A 20,634-nucleotide genomic window follows, 5' to 3' on the forward strand; every position below is an offset into this window, starting at 1 on the left:
TCAATCTTATTGTCCATTTAAAAAAAATGTTTGTTGGAGACCAACCAACAAATGATGTTCACCCACTTACAAAACAAAACTGTGTAGTGAAGGAGAAGAAGAGTGTAAATCACCCATAAATAAAAAGGTGCATGATAGGCCAAACCACAAGACAAAAAGACAAAAATAATCATTCTCTAACTCGACATAGTGACCTCAAACACAACATAGAGATGAGCAGGAGTGAGGCCACGGAAGGGTTGAAAACAAGCAGGATTTTTTTTAAAAACAAGCTGTTGCTGGACCAAGTGTCAATGCAAGTTAGCAAGTACAATGTCAGTGGATTTGTTGCCAGTTAGGATTCAACTTTAAACTGGAACAGGCCTCCAAACAAAGTGTTAATGAAAGCTATTCAAAAGACAATAAAACACTGATATCATAAATAAGTTTAAATGTTAAAAATATGCATTAAAAAAAAAACTTCTATTGTAGTTGAAACCACAAGTTTCCATGCTATAAAAAGGAGAAAACAAACATGATGTTTTCAAAAGATTATTTTGGGATAATTTCAATGTTTTGACTTCCTTCTTGTCATTTTTAGGTTTTGTTTATGCTGGATTCATTGCTTCCATCCATCCTCAGTGCAATCCAGTAAAAGCCTCACCAGGCACTATGTTCACGTTTGATGTTTATGCTTCCTAAGCCTCTCCAGTTGTTGCTGTTTAATGTAGATAACATTTGAGCCAATCAGGTGCAACTGTTACAGAAATCGGAATTTATGATACTTTTTGGGGTGTGGGCGTGCCAGGTAAAAAAGAGAAAAAGATCAACTTTTACCATATTGTATTGCTCCCAGCTTCGAGTAAGTTCTCTTCCCACACCTCAATCATGAAATTGCCAGTCATTGGCTGAGCATACTAAGGTACACAGTACTGGAAACTACACAAAGGTGCATTATTTGTTACTGGATTCTAATCAATTTTTATTAAATTTTAATTTTGTATAAATTATTAAGAATTTGAACTTAAAAACAAAAAATACTTTGGATTACCTACAGTGAAAACTTTCAATTCATAGCCACAAGTCGACTGGGATACTCTAAACACACACTGGGGCGTGGATCAGCATAACAGCTGCTTTCACAGCTAGGGTGCGGCCCATACATCAGAAACACGATTGGATGTCTTTATGGGCCACCTTCTAACCTTTATGGAGAGTTAGGCAACAATAGTGCCGAGGCAAACTACCACCTTACCAAACACAATGTTCACCTGCACATATAATCCATCATTTCGAATGAGGAGTGACAAACCAAACTGTCGTTGACTAAATTACTGGCTTTTTCAATCATATGAAATGCTGTTTTAAATTTAAACTTGCTTGTTTCACTGTCGTGGAAAGGTGAGGTTGAAATTCCTTGTAAGTTGAAATATTTGCAAAATTTACATATTGTACGGTTGTGTTTTATTGCTTCCTTCATTCAGATCACAAATTGATGATTGTGTGTGTGCAGCTGCCGCAGTTTCTACATGGGATTTTACAGTGACCATCAACTTTCTCTTTACCGTTACTCATTAGCAATGCCAGTTTTGCCCTGCAGGTCTACAATGCATGAAAAGGAAACAGTATTAATGTTGCAAAACATTCTCCCAGTCATAGTTATGACTAGCATCGGTTGGCAGAAAGAACAGATATCAGAGTAACAATAGATATGTTTAAATAACATTAGAAATAATATAGAAACAAAAAAACTGCGGATGCTGGAAATCCAAAACAAAAACAGAATTACCTGGAAAAACTCAGCAGGTCTGGCAGCATCGGCGGAGAAGAAAAGAGTTGACGTTTCGAGTCCTTATATTTCAACTCTTTCTTGGACTCGAACTCAAGTTCTGTCGAAGGGTCATGAGGACTCGAAACGTCAACTCTTTTCTTCTCCGCCGATGCTGCCAGACCTGCTGAGTTTTTCCACTTATGTGCTGTTGTTTGATCTTGTGCACCAATAATTTCCTGTTCACAAGGAATCTCATCTGTTCTCGGGAGTGAAGTCCCGTTGAAAAGAAATGTGTGGGATTGTACTATAAAAAAAGCATGGAACCACCCAGGAAATTGGGAACACTGATTAATTGCCCCAGCTTAGACCTAGAAAGGACTTGAAATTAAAACGTTTATACGCTCCACATATTGCAAAAACAGTAGAAAGTCAAACCCACAACCGAAGCAAGAATCAAACTAAATTGCCTTTGTACTGCCGAAATGAAGCGTAAATGCAGATTTCACAAATAAACCCATAACTGCAAGAGATTTGAGTTTGAAAACATCCAACACAATATGCATTATTTTTCTCACCCCATCACTTCAATAGTGTTCCTCGCCCAACAGTTGCTACCAACTTTGTAACATTTTCCCTCATCATTGCTTCAATGTCACTGCCACAAATACACCGGCAACATTCAGATGGTTTACTCACCGCTGTGGAAGCCTGGCTCCATGGCTCTGCCCGGGGCCTTCGCTCTTAATTCCGATCCTTTTCCACAGATGCAGTTAAAGGGCAGCTCAAACCGTGACAGCAATAAACAACCCGCACTCGCTGCAAGAACCACTGACTAAACGGGAAAATACATGATCACTGTCCCACTTGAAATATAGTGCCACCTATTACTTTCCCGAGGAAATTTTAAATGCACAAGGCCTCCTGAACGATGGGAGAATTCTTCTTTATGTGGCCATCTCTTTCCAAACTGCGCGGTTCAAAGGCAGCCTGATGTCGACCATCTTAACTTGTGTTTCTTTTTTTGCACTCACACGCTATACTCCCTCTACAGGGGAATCTATGGATATGGCGTCTCTTTTCCACTTCCCTAAACTGTTTTCATATGTCAGAGGTTTCTGTTAAAGTGAGGGTGACAGAGTAATATCATAATCTAAAGTTCATCTCTAAGTCTCTTCAAGACAGGCACTATAGGTCAATCGACGAGCTACACACTGCAGAGACTGCCTGCCACTCACTGACCGAGTTTCAGATCATCTCCTTAATAACGTCCTGATAGACTAAATGGCACTCAGTCATTTAAATTTTTGTAATCTATTCCCATATGAAGAAAGCATTTTACAAGAAATAAACAGGTCCTAGTGGTGGGGCGGCAGCCTTTTAGAAATGTGACTCAAATGTGTTGATCGCTGTTATCAGCAAAGTTGTTGGTCCTCCCACAACCCCGCTTTTATTTGGAGGAGGGGCAAGCATATATATGTTAGGTGCAGCCTTCCGGACTGAATATTGAGTTCAACAATTTTAGATCATGAACTCTCTCCTCCGTCCCCACCCCCTTTCCGATTTCCCCCCTCCTTTTTGTTTTTTCCAATAATTTATATAGATTTTTATTTTCCCACCTATTTCCATTATTTTTAAATGTATTTCCATCCATTGTTTTATCTCTACCTTTTAGCCTTTTCGATTCCTTCACCCCACCCTCACTAGGGCTATCTGTACCTTGCTGGTCCTGCTTTCTACCCTTAATTAGCACATTCCTTAGATAATATCACCACCTTCAACACCTCTTTCTCCTTTTGCCTGTGACATCTTTTGGTTATCTCCACCTATCACTGGCCCTCTATCCAGCTCTACCTGTCCGCCCCCCCCCCCCCACCCCCCACCTTAAACCAGCTTATATTTCACCCCTTTTCTATTTTACCTTAGTTCTGTTAAAGAGTCACGCGGACTCGAAACGTTAACTGTGCTCTCCTCCACAGATGCTGCCAGACCTGCTGAGTTTTTCCAGGTATTTTTGTTTTTGTTTTGGATTTCCAGCATCCATGGTTTTTTGCTTTTATCTTTTAAGTTAGTTTGCAATGTCTGTTTACAAATGTTTCCACAGTGGTTAGTTGTGAATTTGCTCAACTGCCCAAAACACTGAGCTTCACCTTGCCCTCATCTGACTTCCACAGGCATCCTGTGTTGTTTTTACTTCTTACCCTCTCTGGGTTAGCAACACCAAAAACTGTAGCACTTTAATCAGCTAATTCCCTTCTAATCCAAAATGAACCTTTCCACCTTCCTCGTTCTGCATGACTCAACACCACATCACATGTATTTACCAAAGCCAAAGCTGTTAAACCGCAAATCATTATTCACTTTAGCATTTATGTTAAATGCCCAAAATATATATTCATGGGGCTGTTTACATTATTTATGAAAGTCTTAAAAAGATTAAAAATTAGTCAGCAAAATTATCAGTCTGATGCTTCACATACAAAATCCCTTTCTTGCTGCTGTTTTAACGCATTTCTTTAAGCATTTTGCACTCACGTAACATTACCAAAATAAATGTATATTATATGTTTAAATTTTTAGACACTTCTTTTATTCTTTCATGGGATGTGGGCTAGGCCAGCACTTGTTACCCAATCCCTAATTGCCCTTGCAAAGGTGGTGGTGAGCTGCCTTCTTGAACTGCTGCAGTCCATGTGGTGTAGGTACACCCACAGTGCTGTTAGGAAGGGAGTTTCAGCATTTTGATCCAGTGACAGTGAAGGAACGGCGATATATTTCCAATTCAGGATCAGTGTGTGGCTTGGAGGGAAACTTACTGGTGGTGGTCTTCCCATGTGCCTATTACCCTGTCCTTCCAAGTAGGTGCAGGTTTGAAAGGTGCTGTTGAAGGAGCTTGTGAAGCCTTGTGAGAAAGCAGGTTTTTCGGAGAAAAGGGGTTAAGATTAGAATAAAGAATGCAAAGAGGGAATTTGGGATAAAATCAAAACATATGAAGAGGAACAAAAAGATATTTCACAAAAAAATCAGTAAAAAGGTTCGATAGGATATGGTCTTCTCTTGCTCCTATTTCTTATGTTCTTAGTTGTCACGTGACTTGAAAAGAAAACAAATTGCTTCCACAATTCAATCATTATCAAAGACACTGTAATGGGTAAGAATCAAACAGATTATTCCATCAATTAGAAAGCAACAATGTGTCATTCGTGGCGTATGCTGAGTATTTCACTGTCCTCAGCATGGAGTGTTTTGTAAACAAATAAGAATCACATAGAAAGCGTTTGATTAGATTCTGATAAGCAATGCCTGTAATTCCCAAACTTTCTGTCACTACGTAGAGACCTTCTTCAAAATGACTGATGATTGGAACTAAGCAACAAGAGTAGCTGTGACCAGTGTAAGTTAAACGTAGGATAGAGAAGTAGGATAAAATGGAGGAACTGAACTATATAAAAGAGTTTGCAAAAGAAAATTGTCATAAGGCTAACTTTAAAAAGATATTTGGAAACATTAGTTATTTTTTTCTTTTTAGAGGCCCAGAGTGCAATGACTGGTTAAAAAGACTGAATTTATTTTTAAAATAATTCAAGCACTGCAAATTGAACTAAACTATATTTTAAACACAGGCTCCATCTGTGAAAACAATCTAAACTCTTACAATACAGAATACCCATGTAAATAACCTTCCAGAGTATTGAATAAATAAGTAAATATTCTATTTACTATGGACAAGTGATTGATTTAAATGAATGCTTCTGGTAGTTTGTCACATATATTCATCTTGTGTCATACTGGATGGTGTATTTATGTTCATGTTGAAGTGGGTGAAGTAAAGACCATGATTTGGTTTTAATGTGGTCCTATGATTGTAAAATAACGTGTTATTGCTGTAGGGATTAGACAGTATTCATGTGTTACACAACAATATAGTTGTATCACTTTTTACAGTCGAATATCCATTGCTTTAACAATGACAATAATCACATTGACAAGTGTGTTACAGCCCATATTCTGGAACCATTGAAATCAGATGAAAGAAATAAGCTGCGAATCAATCACTGCAAATCCATCAATGATTTGTCAAACCCCTTATGGTTTTGCAATTATATTCAGTAACCAGCTTCTGAGAATATGCAGATTCCTCTCCAGCCACCTGATGTTCTTCTGAATGCTTTCCAGGGCAAGCTGGGTGCATCTGAGCTGGGAACTCTGCTCCTTTATAGAATCAAAAAACAGCTCCACCTGAAAAACAAGCATCCACCATTGAGCTGTTTTTATGAATTAGAGTACCCACAACCATTGAATACATACTTTAAAAACATTAACTTGCTCTCCTTCGGTCGAGTTTCAGAATGTAACCTATTTATGGCTACAATATTTGGAGCAGCTGTTTTCACAATGCCAGTTAATAACCTTGAAAAAAAAAACTAGATGAGTATGTGGCAAAATAAAATGGAATTAAAATGTCTTTGTAATATTATCATTATTATCATTAGTACTATTGTTGTTGACATCTTTTGATGATCTGCTTCTATCACTGTTTGTTTGTCCCTACAACCACACCCCCACTCCATCTCTCTCTCTCTCCACCCCCCACACACACACCTTAAACTAGCTTATATTTCAACTCTTTCTTGGACTCGAACTCAAGTTCTGTCGAAGGGTCATGAGGACTCGAAATGTCAACTCTTTTCTTCTCCGCCGATGCTGCCAGACCTGCTGAGTTTTTCCAGGTAATTCTGTTTTTGTTTTTGTTTTGGATTTCCAGCATCCGCAGTTTTTTTGTTTTTATTATTATTGCTTTTCCCATTGCCATTTATTCATGGCAGGATCATCATTGGGTGGGTGTTTGGTAGCCTTTTCTACTAGGGCAGAAAAATCTAGATCACAGACTCAGAGTCATTTAGGGCACAGAAGACAGCCATTCAGCCCATCAAGTCCATGCCAGCTGCCTGCAGAGCAATCCAGTCAGTTCCACTCCCCTGCTTGAACCCCATAGCAAGTTAACTTCATCCAAGAGCCCATCCCATTTCTTTTTGAAATCACTGATTGTCTTCGCTTCCACCACCATCGTAGGCACCGAATTCCAGGTCATTATCACTTGCTGCATAAAAAGTTCCTGCTCACATTCCCCACATCTCTTGCCCAACATCTTAAATCTGTGTTCCCTAGTCGCTGTACAATCTGCTAACGGAATGAGTTTTTCTTTGTCTATCATATCTAAGCCTGTCACAATCTTGTACACCTCTATCAAATATCCCCTCAATCTCCTTTGCTCCAAGGAGAACAACTCCAGTTTTTCCAACCTAACCTTTAATTAAGCCCCAGCACACCCATCCATGGAACGATTCTAGTAAATCTACTCTGCACCCTCTCAAGGACTTGCACATCTTTCCTAACGTGTGGCGGCCAGAACTGGGTGCATTATTGTAATTGAGGTCTAACCAGAGCTTCAGCAAACTTCCCTACTTTTGTAGGTTCAGCATAACTTCCCTACTTTTGTACTCAATGCCTCTATTTATGAAGCCCAAGATCCCACAAGCTTTGCTAATGTCAAGAAAACAAGAAAATGTAATTTTTTTTCTGTTAATAACCCTGTCATATTTCTTATGTACTGGAAGACAGGCTGTTGGGCGTGTAAATATAGTAACTGAATTAAAAGCCAGAGTGACTGCGAGAGTTTAAAGCCAACAGTAAGAAGTTGTTTTGATATGTCAATGAACCAAGAGGAACTTCAATCAGAGTTTTACATAAAGCAATAACAGGAGTGTTTTTGAATTGAGTTGTTGTAGTTCAAAGGGGGATGTATGCAGGTTGTGAAAGGTGTAAGTAAGCTAAAGGTAGGGTACAGTTGTTTTTACAAGTCTAAGAGCTAGGGTAACGAAACGAGTTTAATCAATTGTGGGAGCAAGCATTTCTGAAGAGACTGGTTGAAATAATAGAGATCAAAGGGAAGGAATGCATTTCAGAAAATACTGATGCCTAGCTGGCGGTAGTCGGTCAGATCTCCCAGAAGGCAGCAGGATAGCTGGGCAGAACTCCAGTAAGACAGTGTGAACACAGCCAGACCTGAAGACCCAGTTGCTGTCAGCCTCAGAAGACACCCCAAGGTAAAAGGCACTGTGTGGTAAAAATTACTGGAATTCTATAGAGTTTAGAATTTATCAGGATAGTTGCTGAACAGAAATGGGGCAGGTTAGCTCTGAGGCTAGTTAATTTGGGCAGCTCGGCATTTGCCATCAGCCATGTCATAACAAAATGAGGGGCTTGTCTGGGATATTAAATGAATAATTTCTTGATTGACTTGGAATTGGTGAATTTAAAGACAATGGGGATGAGGAGAATACTGAACCAGGAGTGGTACCGTGCGATTTTAAAGTATGAGATTGCAATATGGCTTTGGCAGTTGCAAAGACTTGTCTGGGAGTTGAAGTTATAACCTTGGTTGGTTTACAAAAGCTAACTAAAGCTAGGTTAATGGAATTGGCACATAAGCTACAATTAGGATTACCTGCAGGGGCAAGGAAATCAGACATAATTGAAAGTATAGCACAGCATTTGAAATTGGAAGGAATACCTGAGAGACCGAGTTCTCCAAGGGGTGGGTCATTGGAATGGGCTCATATTCAGTTGTAAATTAAAAAGATTGAATTGAGAGAAAAGGAAAAGGAACGAGCATTTCAAAGTGAACAGGCAGAAAGGCAGGAGAAAGAAAGAAAACAGGAAAGGGAATTGGAACTGAAGGAATTAGCAATGGAGGAAAGAGAAAAAGAGAGGGACAGAGAATCCCAGTTTAAGAAGGTGAAGAAGAACTTATTTCCAGATCAGAATCCAATGGAGAGATGTTTAAATTTGTACAAGTTCTTCCAAAGTTTGAAGGAAGAGATGTTGAAGCATTATTTATCTCATTTGAGAAGATAGCTAAACAAGTGAAATTTGGACATTGCTATTACAGTCTAGCTTGGTGGAGAGAGCAAATGAGGTATATGCATCACTGTCAAAATAAGTAGCTGGGGAATATGATGCAGTGTAGGAGGCTATTCTGAATGCCTATGAGTTGGTTCCAGAGGCAAACACAGAAATTTAAAAATGTGAGAAAACAGCCTGGTCAGACTTACATTGAGTTTGAAAGAGTCAAACAAAGTAATTTTGATAGGTGGATAAGGGCATTAAAAATAGACGGAACCTATGAATCCCTTAAAGAAGTAATTCTTTTGGAAGAATTTAAAGATTCACTTCCTTTAGTACTAAGAACCCATTTGGAGGAACAAAGGGATAAAACTGCTAGGCAGGTAGCAGAGATAGTAGATGCTTATGAGTTGGTCCATAAATCAAAATCGTTTTCTCAACACTCTTTTAAACCTGAGATGCATAGAAAATGGGAATGTGAGAAGAAGGTAGATAGTCAAGGAAGAGAAAGAACAACTTGAGATTCTCAGGAGACTAGGAAGGAAGGTGCTGAGAGTGGAAGGGATGTAAGAAAGCCGAAATGTTTTCATTGTAATAAAATTGGCCATACAAAATCAATGTTACATGGGAAACCTTGTGGATTAGTAGGAACTATGAAAGGTGCTGTAAAGACAGAGGCTTTAGAACAAGACACGCTAGTAGCATTTATTCAAGTAGAAAAGCAAGCCCAAGAATTAGCCAAAGATGTGAAAATGGGTTCACAGCCTACTCAAAGGAATGTTGAAAGGCAGGTTGCAGACATGCTTAAAGAGTTCATCTGTGAGGGAAAATTCTTTTCATATCTGGAGTTGACAAAGATGTACAAATCCTAAGAGATGTAGGAGCTCGTCAATCCTTAAAGATATGGGATAGTGATATTTGTTGTCCATGGGGAATTTTGCTGGAAAAGGTATTAATAGCTGGAATTCATGGAGTAACAAAAAATATTCCATTGTGTGAAGGGAATTTGAAAAGCAGCTTGAAAACAGGTGAAGTAATTGTCAGAATAGTGGAGAAATTGCCTATTTCAAGGTTCAGTTTATCTTAGGAAATGTTGTAGCTGGGTCACAGATGTTGGTTATGCCTACTGTAGTTGAACAGCCTGTGGAAAAGTAATACACAGAGGTGTTGTAGGACGAACATCCTGGTTTGTTTCCAGGCTATGTGGTAACACGATCACAAATCATCAGTTGAAGCTGGAGCAGAGGAGGCTAGAAGACAGGGCAAAGAGGCTGAAGTGCAATTACTATCTTTGATAAGATTGTTCAGGAAGAGAGAATGGAGGAGAATGAAACTGAAGTGTTTAGCTGAAGGAAATCGATACAGTTACAGCAAAAAGATCCGAAGAAAAGCAGTTATTTCAAACAGCTTACTAAGAAAAATAGATGAAATATATTCCAGAATGTTATTATCTTAAGGATAGTATATTTGAATGAAGAAGTGGAGGCCTTCTCATGTTCTGGTGGATGAGAAGTGGGCAGAAATACATCAGGCAGTAATACCATCTGGATACAGGAAAGCTCATGAAGCTCCAGTAGGGGGGCATTTAGGAATAAAGAAAACCTATGCTAAATACAGAAACAGTTTTACTGGCCTGCACTGCACAAACATGGAGTTAGGTTCTGTCCAACATGTCACACATGTCAGGTGATAGGAAATAGCAGTAATAAAACCTGCACCTTTAATTCCTATTTCATCATTTTAGGAACATTTTACTGGGGTCCTAATTGATTGTGTAGGACCCTTCCCTAAGGTTAAAAGTGGAACACCGTACTTGCTGACAATTGTGGATGTATCTACCAGATTCCCAGAAGCGATACCATTGAGAAATATCATAGCAAAAAGGATTGACCAAATTCTTTACCAGATATTGTTTGCCAAAAGAAACAGTGTGAAAGGCTAAAAGGGGGTGGAATTCTTAAAGTACATCCAGGAGATTTTTTTGAGCCAGTAGAAAGTCCTACAAGAGAAGCGGCGGTACTGGACCTAATCCAGACAAGTGGTAGAAGTGTCAGTCGGGGAGCATTTCAGGGATAGTGACCATAACTCTGTAAGGTAGTTTTGGAAAAGGACAAAGGTGGACCGGAAATAAAGGTCCTGAATTGGGGGAAGGCCGATTTCAATATGATAAGACAGGATCTGGCCAAAGTGGACTGGGAGCAGCTACTTGTAGGAAAGTCTACATCACAGCAGTGGGAGTCATTCAAAAAGGAAATAGTGAGAGTTCAGGGCCAACATGTTCCCACAAAGGTGCAGGGTAGGATCCACAAGTCCAGGGAATCCTGGATGTCAAGGGATATAGAGGATCGGATAAGGAAAAAAGAGGAGACTTATGGCAGATATAGAGGGCTTAAAACAGCGGAAGCCCGAGAGGAGTATAGAAAGTGTAAGGGGGGATACTTAAAAAAGTAATTAGGAAAGTGAAGGGGGAGCATGAAAAAACACTGGCGAGCAAGATAAAGGAAAATCCCAAGGCACTTTATAAATATATTAAGGGCAACAGCATAGCCAGGAAAAGAGTTGTGCCAATTAGGGACCAAAGTGGCAATCTGTGCGTGGAGCCGAAGGATGTGGGTGAGGTTTTAAATTATTACTTTTCATCTGTGTTCACTATGGAGAAGGATGATGTAGGTGTAGAGATCAGGGAGGGGGGCTGAACTTAAATAAATTAGCATTGTAAGGGAGGAGGTATTAGTGGTTTTAGCGGGCTTAAAAGTGGATAAATCCCCAGGCCCAGATTAGATGTATCCCAGGCTGCTGTGCGAGGCAAGGGAGGAGATTATAGGGGCTCTGACACTAATTTTCAAATCCTCTCTGGCCACAAGAGAGGTGCCAGAGGACTGGAGGATAGCGAATATGGTATCATTATTTAAGAAGGTTGTAGGGATAAACCAGGTAATTACAGGCCAGTGAGTCTAACATCAGTGGTAGGGAAACTATTGGAAAAAATTTCTGAGGGACAGGATTAATCTTCACTTTTGTAGTGTACATTAATGATTTAGATGTGAATATAGGAGGTATGCTCAGTAGGTTCGCAGGTAACATGGAAATTGATGGTGCTGTAAATAGTGAGGAGGAAAACCTTAGATTAAAGGATGACATAGATGGGCTGGTAAGATGGGCAGAGCAGTGGCAACTGGAATTTAATCCTGAGAAGTGTGAGGTGATGCATTTTGGGAGCACTAACACAGCAAGGGAATACACAATGAATGGTAGGGCCCTAAGAAGGACAGAAGATCAGACGGACCTTGGTGTACACATGCATAAATCCCTGAAGGCAGCAGCACAGGTGGATAAGGTGGCTAAGAAAGCTTATGGGATACTTATGGGATATTAACTGAGGCATAGAGTAAAAGAGCAGGGAGGTTATGTTGGAGTTGTATAAAACGCTAGTTAAGCCACAGATGGAGTACTGTGTGCAGTTCTGGTCGCCATACTATAGGAAGCATGTGATTGCACAGAAGAGGGTGCAGAGGAGATTCACCAGGATGTTGCCTGGGCTGCAGCATTTCAGCTATGAAGAGAGACTGGATAGGCTAGGGTTGTTTTCCTTAGAGCAGAGAAGGCTGAAGGGGGACCTGATAGAAGTATACAAAACTATGAGGGGCATAGATAGGAAAAGACTTTCCCCTTAGTGGAGATGTCAATAACCAGGGGCATAAATTTAAGCTAAGGGGCAAGAGGTTTAGAGAGGATTTGAGGAAAAATTTTTTCACCCAGAGGGTGTTTGGAATATGGAACACATTGCCTGAGGGGGTGGTAGAGGCAGGAATCCTCACAACATTTAAGAAGTATTTAGATGAGCACTTGAAATGTCATAGCACACAGGGCTATCGGCCAAGTGCTGGAAAACGGGATTAGAATGGATAGTTGTTTGATGGCCGGCATGGACAAAATGGGCTGAAGGAACTGTTTCTGTGCTGTATAACTCTATGACTATGACAGTCAGATCAGGGTTCAAATTTCATGGCACAGTTGTTTAGGGAAGTAACGAACAGCCTAGGGATAAGGCAGTTTAATTCGTCAGCTTCTCATCCTGAGTCAAGGGGCGTTAGAGAGATGGCATCAAACTTTAAAGACTATGATGAGGGCATTTGGTCAGGATTACCCACAAGACTGGGATGGAGGAATTCCATTCTTATTATTCACTATTAGGGATGCACCAAATGACTCAACAGAGTTTAGTCCCTACGAATTTGTATATGGTCATGAAGTGAGAGGGCCACTCAAACTAATTCAGGAGAAGTTAGTGGGTACGAATTCGGAAACCACACATTTGGATTATGCATCAAAGTTCAGGGAAAGATTGAACAGAGCCTGTGAATTAGCTTAAGAGCATTTAAGAATATCACAGCAAATGATGAAGACAGAAGCAGATAAAAAGGCAAAGACTCGTAGCTTTGTAGCTGGGAAAAAAGTGTTAATTTTGTTGCCAGCAACAGGTGAACCATTAAAAGCCAGGTTTAGTGGGCCTTACAAAATTGAAAAAAAATTAAGTGAAGTGAATTATTTGGTAAGAAGTCCAGAAAGAAAAAAAAACCCAGAAGGACATGTCATATAAATATGCTCAAAAAGTATTCAGCTAGGGAGGATAACCAGAAAGAAGACATATGACTCAGGTAAAGGAAGCAGAGATGCAAGAATCTGAAATTTACTTTCCTCAAATTCAATTGGACAATGAGGAAGTGCTTAAGAATTTAAATGAAATACTGAGTTACCTTTCAGATAAGAATCGAAGTGACTTGAGAGAGCTATTGCAGTCACATAGAACTATCTGTGGGGATAAATTGGGAAAAACAAAGGTAGCTGTACATGATGTGAATGTGGGGAATTCTGTTCCAATCAAGCAACATCTTTATAGGTTGGATCCAGTAAAATTATTACAAGTGCAAAAAGAAATTGAATTTACGCTCAAGAATAACATTATTGAGCTGAGTTGTAGTAATTGGAGTTCATCTATTGTGATGGTGTCGAAGCCAGATGGAATAAAAAGACTGTGTGTAGATTATCGAAAAATGAATTCAGTGACGAAAGCAGATTCATACCATATTCCATGTTTGGAAGACTGCATTAAGAAAGTGGGACAATCAAAGTTCATTACAAAGATTGACTTGTTGAAAGGATATTGGCAAGTACCTCTATCTGAAACGGCAAAAGAAATTTCAGCTTTTGTAACACCAGATGGATTCTATCAGGTCAAAGTCATGCCATTTGGTATGACAAATGCGCCAGCAACCTTTCAGAGACTAACGAATAAGATTATTGCTGGACTGAGTCACTGTGCTGTGTACATTGATGATTTGATGTTATTCAGTTAAACATGGGAGGAGCACTTTGTAGAAACACGCTCTGGGAGGCTTCTTAGTCAAGCAAAATTAACTTTATTTACATGAGAGCTTCTGTGACTGCTTTTATCTAGTCAGCCCCTCATACAACCACTTCCAGGAACTCCTCCCTTAGAATTCATTCTCCACTCTAGCTTCACATTGGTTGAACAAATCACATGATGCCTATTCAGTCGAACTGATCTTAAAGTGATCTTTAACTGATCTTTCCCCCTTTAATCCTTTTGTATATCTTTTCAATTAACAATTGTATAGCTTTATACAATTGAACCAAGAATTTTCTGAATTCTACAAATAATTACATATGTCGTTAACCTGGACTTCCATTACACAACAGTCTTTGGAGTGGTTTTCAAATTTGCGTAGAGTGCCGTCGTTCAACAGGTTGTGAGGCTTCTACTGGATCAACATTTTCTGGAACTATATGAGTAGGTTCCTCCTCTGGTACAGACAATTTGTTATCATTAGCTTCCCCAGGGATGTCTTTGACGTGCATTACAGGTCAGCCAGAATCTTCTGTGCACACAGGTTCGCCAACACTTGGTGGTAATGCTAACTGTGGGAGTGCCTCTCTACCCCTCAAGTAGTCAACATGCTTCCGAACGATCTGTCTCTCTATCCTTAACTTGATACGAAAGAGGTCTGGTCTCAGAGACTACCCTTCCGGGAATCCACCTAGGACCACTACCGACGATTTCCATGTACGCATTTTCATTAGTGAAGATCTTCCCAGCTCTACTGTGAGAATCATGACTTGTCTTCTGGTTGCACTAACTTGACTCTATCCTCCCCTGCAAATTTGGAAACACAAGACTTAACCTCATCCTGAGATGGCGTTTTGCTAACAGTTCAGCAGGAGTCATTGCATGTGGGATGGTACAGTAACTCAGCAGAGACTCTTGTTGCTAAAGATCCACCTGATGGTTTCTTCATGCCAGATTTAAAAGTTTGGACAGCTCTCTCGTCTAAGCTGTTCGATGCTGGGTGGTACAGCGCTGTCTTTGTGTGTTTTATACCACTGAGAGTGGTGAAGTTTTGAAACTCTGTACTCGTGTACACTGCCCCATTATTGGGCATGATGACTTAAGGCAAACGATGAGTTGCAAAACAGTGTCACAGCTTTTCGATGGTCGCCATCAATGTTGGTGATTTCACCTCAAAAATTTCTATCCCCTTAGAGTGTGCATCAATTACGAGGAGTAACATTGTACCCATAAGTAGTCCTACCAAATTGACATAGATGTGGACCCAGGACTGGCCAGACCATTCCCAAGGGTAAAGTGGAGCTGTGGCTGGCAGGTTTTGCTGGAACTGGCACTACTGACAGTGCCTTACCAGGTTTTCAATATCAGTGTCAATTCCAGGCCACCATACATAACTCCTGGACAGCATTTTCATTTTCAAGATACCAAGGTGGCAACAGCGTAGTTCCATCAAGAGTAGCCCCCTGCCCGGCACAGGAATGCCCACTTGAGCTCCCCATAGTTGTCAAGATGGTACTGTACTAAGTTCATGTTTACAGATGGAGTAGGTTTTTGTGTCCTCTGAAACTGCCTCATTTCCCCATCCTGTAAGGATTTTATCTCACATTCCGAGTAACAGTGGATCCCAAATGGCCCAGGTTTTGATTTGTTTCGTTCAGACTGGTGATGTATCCAAAGAGTTTAAGGTCGAGGCAATTTCTTCAGGAATAGTTGTACATGTATGTCAGGAAGGTATAATAATTTTCATAATGTTGTTGGAATTTATTGTAGAATAATAGTGGGGTCTGTGTCTATGTCTGTCTGTGTGTGTATGTTTGTGTGCATGTGTGACTTAATTGAATTAAAGACAGCTGGTCTGAAGACTTTCATGTAAGAAGAGAAGCTAGGTTTGAAATGCTAAATAGGTAAACATGGGTGAAATTTTAAAACGTGAGGTGTAATGGGAACATTTGCATTTTTAAATAAACCAGAGTAGCTTTAATTCAAAAGAGGTGGTGAAATGTTACAGCTAAGCAGAAGCAGTTAAGAAACAGCGTGTTTATTTTTCCCAAAGATTACTGCTAAAATTAGTACAATGATAGATTTTTATTATTTGAGAGGTAAAGTCCAAAGACATAGTGAAACAACGGGAATTTGCATTCAAAGGGGAAAATATGTATAAAGGAAAGAAGGTTGTGTGTAAGAGAAGGCATTTTAAGATCTAACACAAGTGTGAAAAGCCTCCAGCCTCTGTGCGTAAACTGCTGTCTGTAAGAATTGAAGTTAAGAAAATTCATTTTGAATTTTACTGTTCAAGATGTCATGTTACTTTGCCTTAAAATCTGAGAGGTGAAATTTTCCTATGGCAGATGCGCTGTCCGGGAGTGGGAGCAGGCATGGAGCCAATCGCCACCCGCGGTCGGCTGCCTGCCGCCATTTTACATGGGCGGGCCAATTAAGGCCTACCCAGCTTATCGCATGGCTGGTAGTGCTCAGTGCTACCTGTGCGGGTGGGGGGAGGAGTGAGAGTCAGGGCCTGCGCAAGAAAGAGCACAGCAATATCCCTCAGGTACAGAGCTGCTACAGGGAGATTAAGTAGATGATAATTTTTTTTCATAAATCAAGGAAAAAAATATTTAAACATGTCCCCTCATGTGACAGTGTCACATGAGCTGGGACATATTTGTGAAGTGTGGAAATTTTATTTAATTATTTTATGAAACCTTCAGGAAACTTCATCCCACCGGTGAATGAGGTTTCCTGGAAAAGGCGAAGGCCGTTTGGGCTCCTCGCCTGCCCGCCAACCTTAAGGTTGGACGGGCAGCATTGTTAACAAGCTAAATTACTTTTTTAATGGCTTTAATAGGCCGTTGAGAGCAGCCAACTCTGGCATATGCCCGCCAAACAAAATATCGAAATGACGCATGATAATATTAGGACACATACCCGATGTCATCACATGTCATTTTATGCATCGGTGTGTCTGGCCCACACCCACACGCTGACGGCAATATTCTGCCCTATGTGTTTTTATTTTCACCTTGACGAGGTGTAACTGGGAGTTAGATTAATCAGGGGAGCTAGGAGTTATCATAGTAGTAATTTGTAGACCTATGTATATGCATAAAATCATTTCTTCTATTAATAAATGTTTAATTTAGTTTGGTTTTACAAAAATACCAATAAGGTTCAGTGGTCTAATTGCTATTGAATTCAAGGCATGCATCTCGAAATAAATATACAAATTGCAAACAGTTGTGGCAGTTGTTTCAAGTTTCCGGCTGGGATGTGAACAGCTCAGCATATACCATCCGCTGTGCCATAACAATACTTACTCTCAAGGGCAGATGAATCAGGGCGTCTGCACTCACAATATGTACCTCTGGTCAGTGTTTGCAGCCAGGATCAATGCCCACTTCTGAATCCTTGCAGAGGTTATTGATGGAATAGCCTTGTCCTCCTTAAAGAGGCCCAACAGCAGCTTGTGGTCTGAAACAATCATGAAATGTCTCCCATGTAGATATTGATGGAACTTTTTGACACTGAAAACTATTGATAGGCCCTCTTTTTCAATTTGTGAATAGCCTCTTTCAGCTACTGATAGTGTTCTTGATACATATCCTATCAGCCGTTCTGAGCCTCAGCCATCTCATGGGACAACATTGCCCCAATGCCAGATGGAAAGGTGTCACACATCAGTATTAGTTCCTTCAATGGGTCAAAGTGTACAAACAGGCTTGAAAGCTGCAGCAATTGCTTCACCTTGTTGAAAGCCATTTCCTGAGGAGTTCCCCAAGACCAGTGGTGGTGCTTCTTTAGTAGGGCGAGTAAGGGGGTCAGCACAGTGGATAGATTTGACAATAACCACCCATAATAATTGACTATTCCTAGAAACAATGTATATTTAGACACGTTCGTGGGGGATGGCGCTTCTTTTATGGCCCTGACTTTCTCCTCACCAGGGTGTAACCCTTGAGTATTGATCCTATGTTCCAGATAAGTCACCTCCATGGCTTGAAAAGTGCATTTTTCTTTCTTGAGGCGCACTCCAGCCTCTTGAAGTCTTTTTAGCACCTCTTCTAAATTTGCCAGATGTTCGGCCTCCATGGCCCCAGTGATGAGTACATCATTGAGGTATACCACAACCTGTGGCAACCACTGTAGTAGGCTCTCCGTCATGCATTGGAATATTGCGCATGCTGATGAGACACCAAAAGAAAGTCACGTGGACTGAAAAAGCCCTTTGTGGGTGTTTACCATGACATATCCTTGGGAACTGTCATCCAACTCAGGCTATTGGCAGGCGTGACTCATATTCAGCTTGGTATATGACTTGTTCCCAGCCAGTTTTGCATAAAGATCTTTGATTCGTGGAAAAAGATACTGGGCCAGCTTTGTGGCCTGATTGAGAGTTTGTCTGTATTCACTGCAAATGCGGATAGTCTTGTCGGGCTTCAGGACGGGGACGATGGGTGCAGCCCATTCTGAAAACTGAACCGGCTGGATAATACCTAGTTCTTCTAACCTCTTTAGCTCAGCATTGACCTTCTCACGTAGGGCATATGGTACTGGGTCTAGCTCTGAAAAGTCGGGGAGTGGCTTCCAGGTCTACGTAGATTTTGGCTTGTAAATCCTTAATTTTGCCTAACTCTTGTTACACTGTCATATATTTTGACAATCGACCTATCCTCATCTGGAAAATGTCAGCCCAAGTTAAATTTTTTTGAACTAGCAATGGCCCAGAAGGCCTGGTCCTTCACCTATTACTACTACAGTAGGTAGCTGGGCAGAGTGCTGGCCATAGCTTACACGTACAATGGTGGTATCCCTCATATTTACTTCTTCCCTGGTGTATGTTTTCAGCTTGACTGAAGTGCTCTCTAAATTTAAAGGCTGGGCACCCTCTCTCAAATACTGGAATGTGTGTTCACCTGTTAGAGTGACTGATGCACCTGTGTCTAGTTCCATATTTAGAGGCTTCCTATTTACATGGAGTGTTATGGTGATTGGGTCTGGCTTAACATCCTTGAGGTTGAAAAGAAAGTAAATATCAGACCCTGGTACCAGGGTCTTCTTCACTGTGTACTTGTAACGTCTTGTTGGATTGGCTATTCAGCTGCCTGTGCCTAGCCCTGCATTGTCTCCTCAGGTGTCCTTTTTTCCCCACAGTAAAGGCACTCAGCCTCCTTAAATCAGACAAGATTCAGGAGTGTGGTTACTCCCACATTGATAAGATTGGACCATTGGAATCACTGCCTGACTGTCTCTATCTTTTAGCCCTGTAGCTTACTGGAACTGCTTCCCTTTTTCCAGTGGCTTCAGCCAATTTGGCGCCATGGCTGGCTGCCGGTTCCCCTAATTGGTCTACGGCGCCACATTGCGCGCCCTGCAGTTCCAATGCATCTGCCTCAGTGCTTTCCATAACGAGTGCAATCTCCATCGTATGTTTGAAATCGATATCAACTTCCGCTAACATCTGATATTGTATGGTATTGTTACACATACCACAGGCTAATCGATCCCACAGCATATCACTTAGGGTCATAACAAAATTGCAATGCTCTGATAACTGTTTGAGTTTCTCAATGTATGTCGTGATTGATTCCCCTGGGGCTGTCACTCAAGAATTAAACTTAAAACGTTGCATTATGACGAAAGCTTTTGGTTGGAAATGATCCTTAAGTAGATCCACTAATTCACTGAATGGCTTGGAGTGGTAAATCTGGCTTCCGTAAATGCTCAGGAGGATCGCCTTACGCTTCCCCTCGTCCCTTATTTCATTCGCCTGAAAGTAGAATCCTCGACGTATTGGCCCCATTCCTCTGCAGGGGAGCTGAATGGGTCTATCCAGCCAAAAAGAGGCATCTCGGTGTGTAATATAATTTCTTATTCACAGTCACGTTGATTAAACACAATACTCACAGATGCAGGCAGGCAAAGGTGCCAGGATAGTTTTTCCTTGTCACCAAATGTAGAAACACACTTTAGGAGGCTTCTTAGTCAAACAAAATGAACTTTATTTACACGAGAGCTTCTGTGGTTGCTTGTATCTAGCCAATCCCTCATACAATCATTTCCTAGGAAACTCCTCCCCTAGAATTTATTCCCCGTCACTAGCTACACATTGGTTGAACAAATCACATGGCCTCTACTCAGTCAAACTGGTTTTAAAGTGACGGTCATCACACAGCATCTGGGAGAACTATTTGATCGTCTACAAGAAGCTAATTTGATGGTGAACTTGGCTAAGATTGAATTTGCGAAAGCATCGGTCACATACTTAGGCCATAGTTTTGGACATGGTAAGATGGCCCCACGAGATGTAAAAATAAAGGTGTTTGATGAGTTCCCAGTGCCTTCAATGAAAAGGGAAGTTTGACGATTTCTGGGTATGAGTGGTTTTTACAGGAAGTTTGTGTCAAATTTTTGCAGCCTGGTTGCTCCATTAACTGAACTCTTAAAAAAGAAGTTCAACTGGATATCAGAGTGCCAAAATGCATTCAAAAATCTGAAAACTGTTGACAGCAGTGCCACTTTTGGCGACACTGAATTATGCCAAGCAGTTTAAATTGGCTATTGATGCAAGTGATGTGGGTATTGGTGCTGTATTGTTGCAGGAAGATGACACAGGTAG

General features: G+C 40.7%; 2 protein-coding genes across 4 annotated transcripts in view; both read right to left on the reverse strand.

Annotated features, from left to right (window-relative positions):
• Positions 1 to 3,132, reverse strand: part of LOC121277323 (leucyl/cystinyl aminopeptidase) — a 136,912-nt gene extending 133,780 nt beyond the window's left edge. The window contains exon 1 of the mRNA XM_041186652.1: positions 2,447 to 3,132. Within this exon, the coding sequence (XP_041042586.1) occupies positions 2,447 to 2,468 (22 nt within the window). The 5' untranslated portion in view covers positions 2,469 to 3,132. The remainder of the gene's footprint in view (positions 1 to 2,446) is intronic.
• Positions 3,133 to 4,874: 1,742 nt separating this feature from the next.
• erap2 (endoplasmic reticulum aminopeptidase 2) overlaps positions 4,875 to 20,634 on the reverse strand; it is a 63,689-nt gene continuing 47,929 nt past the window's right edge. For all 3 annotated transcript variants that reach the window (XM_041186653.1, XM_041186654.1, XM_041186655.1), the window contains exon 19: positions 4,875 to 5,986. In XM_041186653.1, coding sequence (XP_041042587.1) covers positions 5,834 to 5,986 — 153 coding nt within the window. In that variant the 3' untranslated portion in view covers positions 4,875 to 5,833. The remainder of the gene's footprint in view (positions 5,987 to 20,634) is intronic.

This window comes from Carcharodon carcharias, chromosome 4 (assembly GCF_017639515.1).
Source record: "Carcharodon carcharias isolate sCarCar2 chromosome 4, sCarCar2.pri, whole genome shotgun sequence".
NCBI classification, from domain to species: domain Eukaryota; kingdom Metazoa; phylum Chordata; class Chondrichthyes; order Lamniformes; family Lamnidae; genus Carcharodon; species Carcharodon carcharias.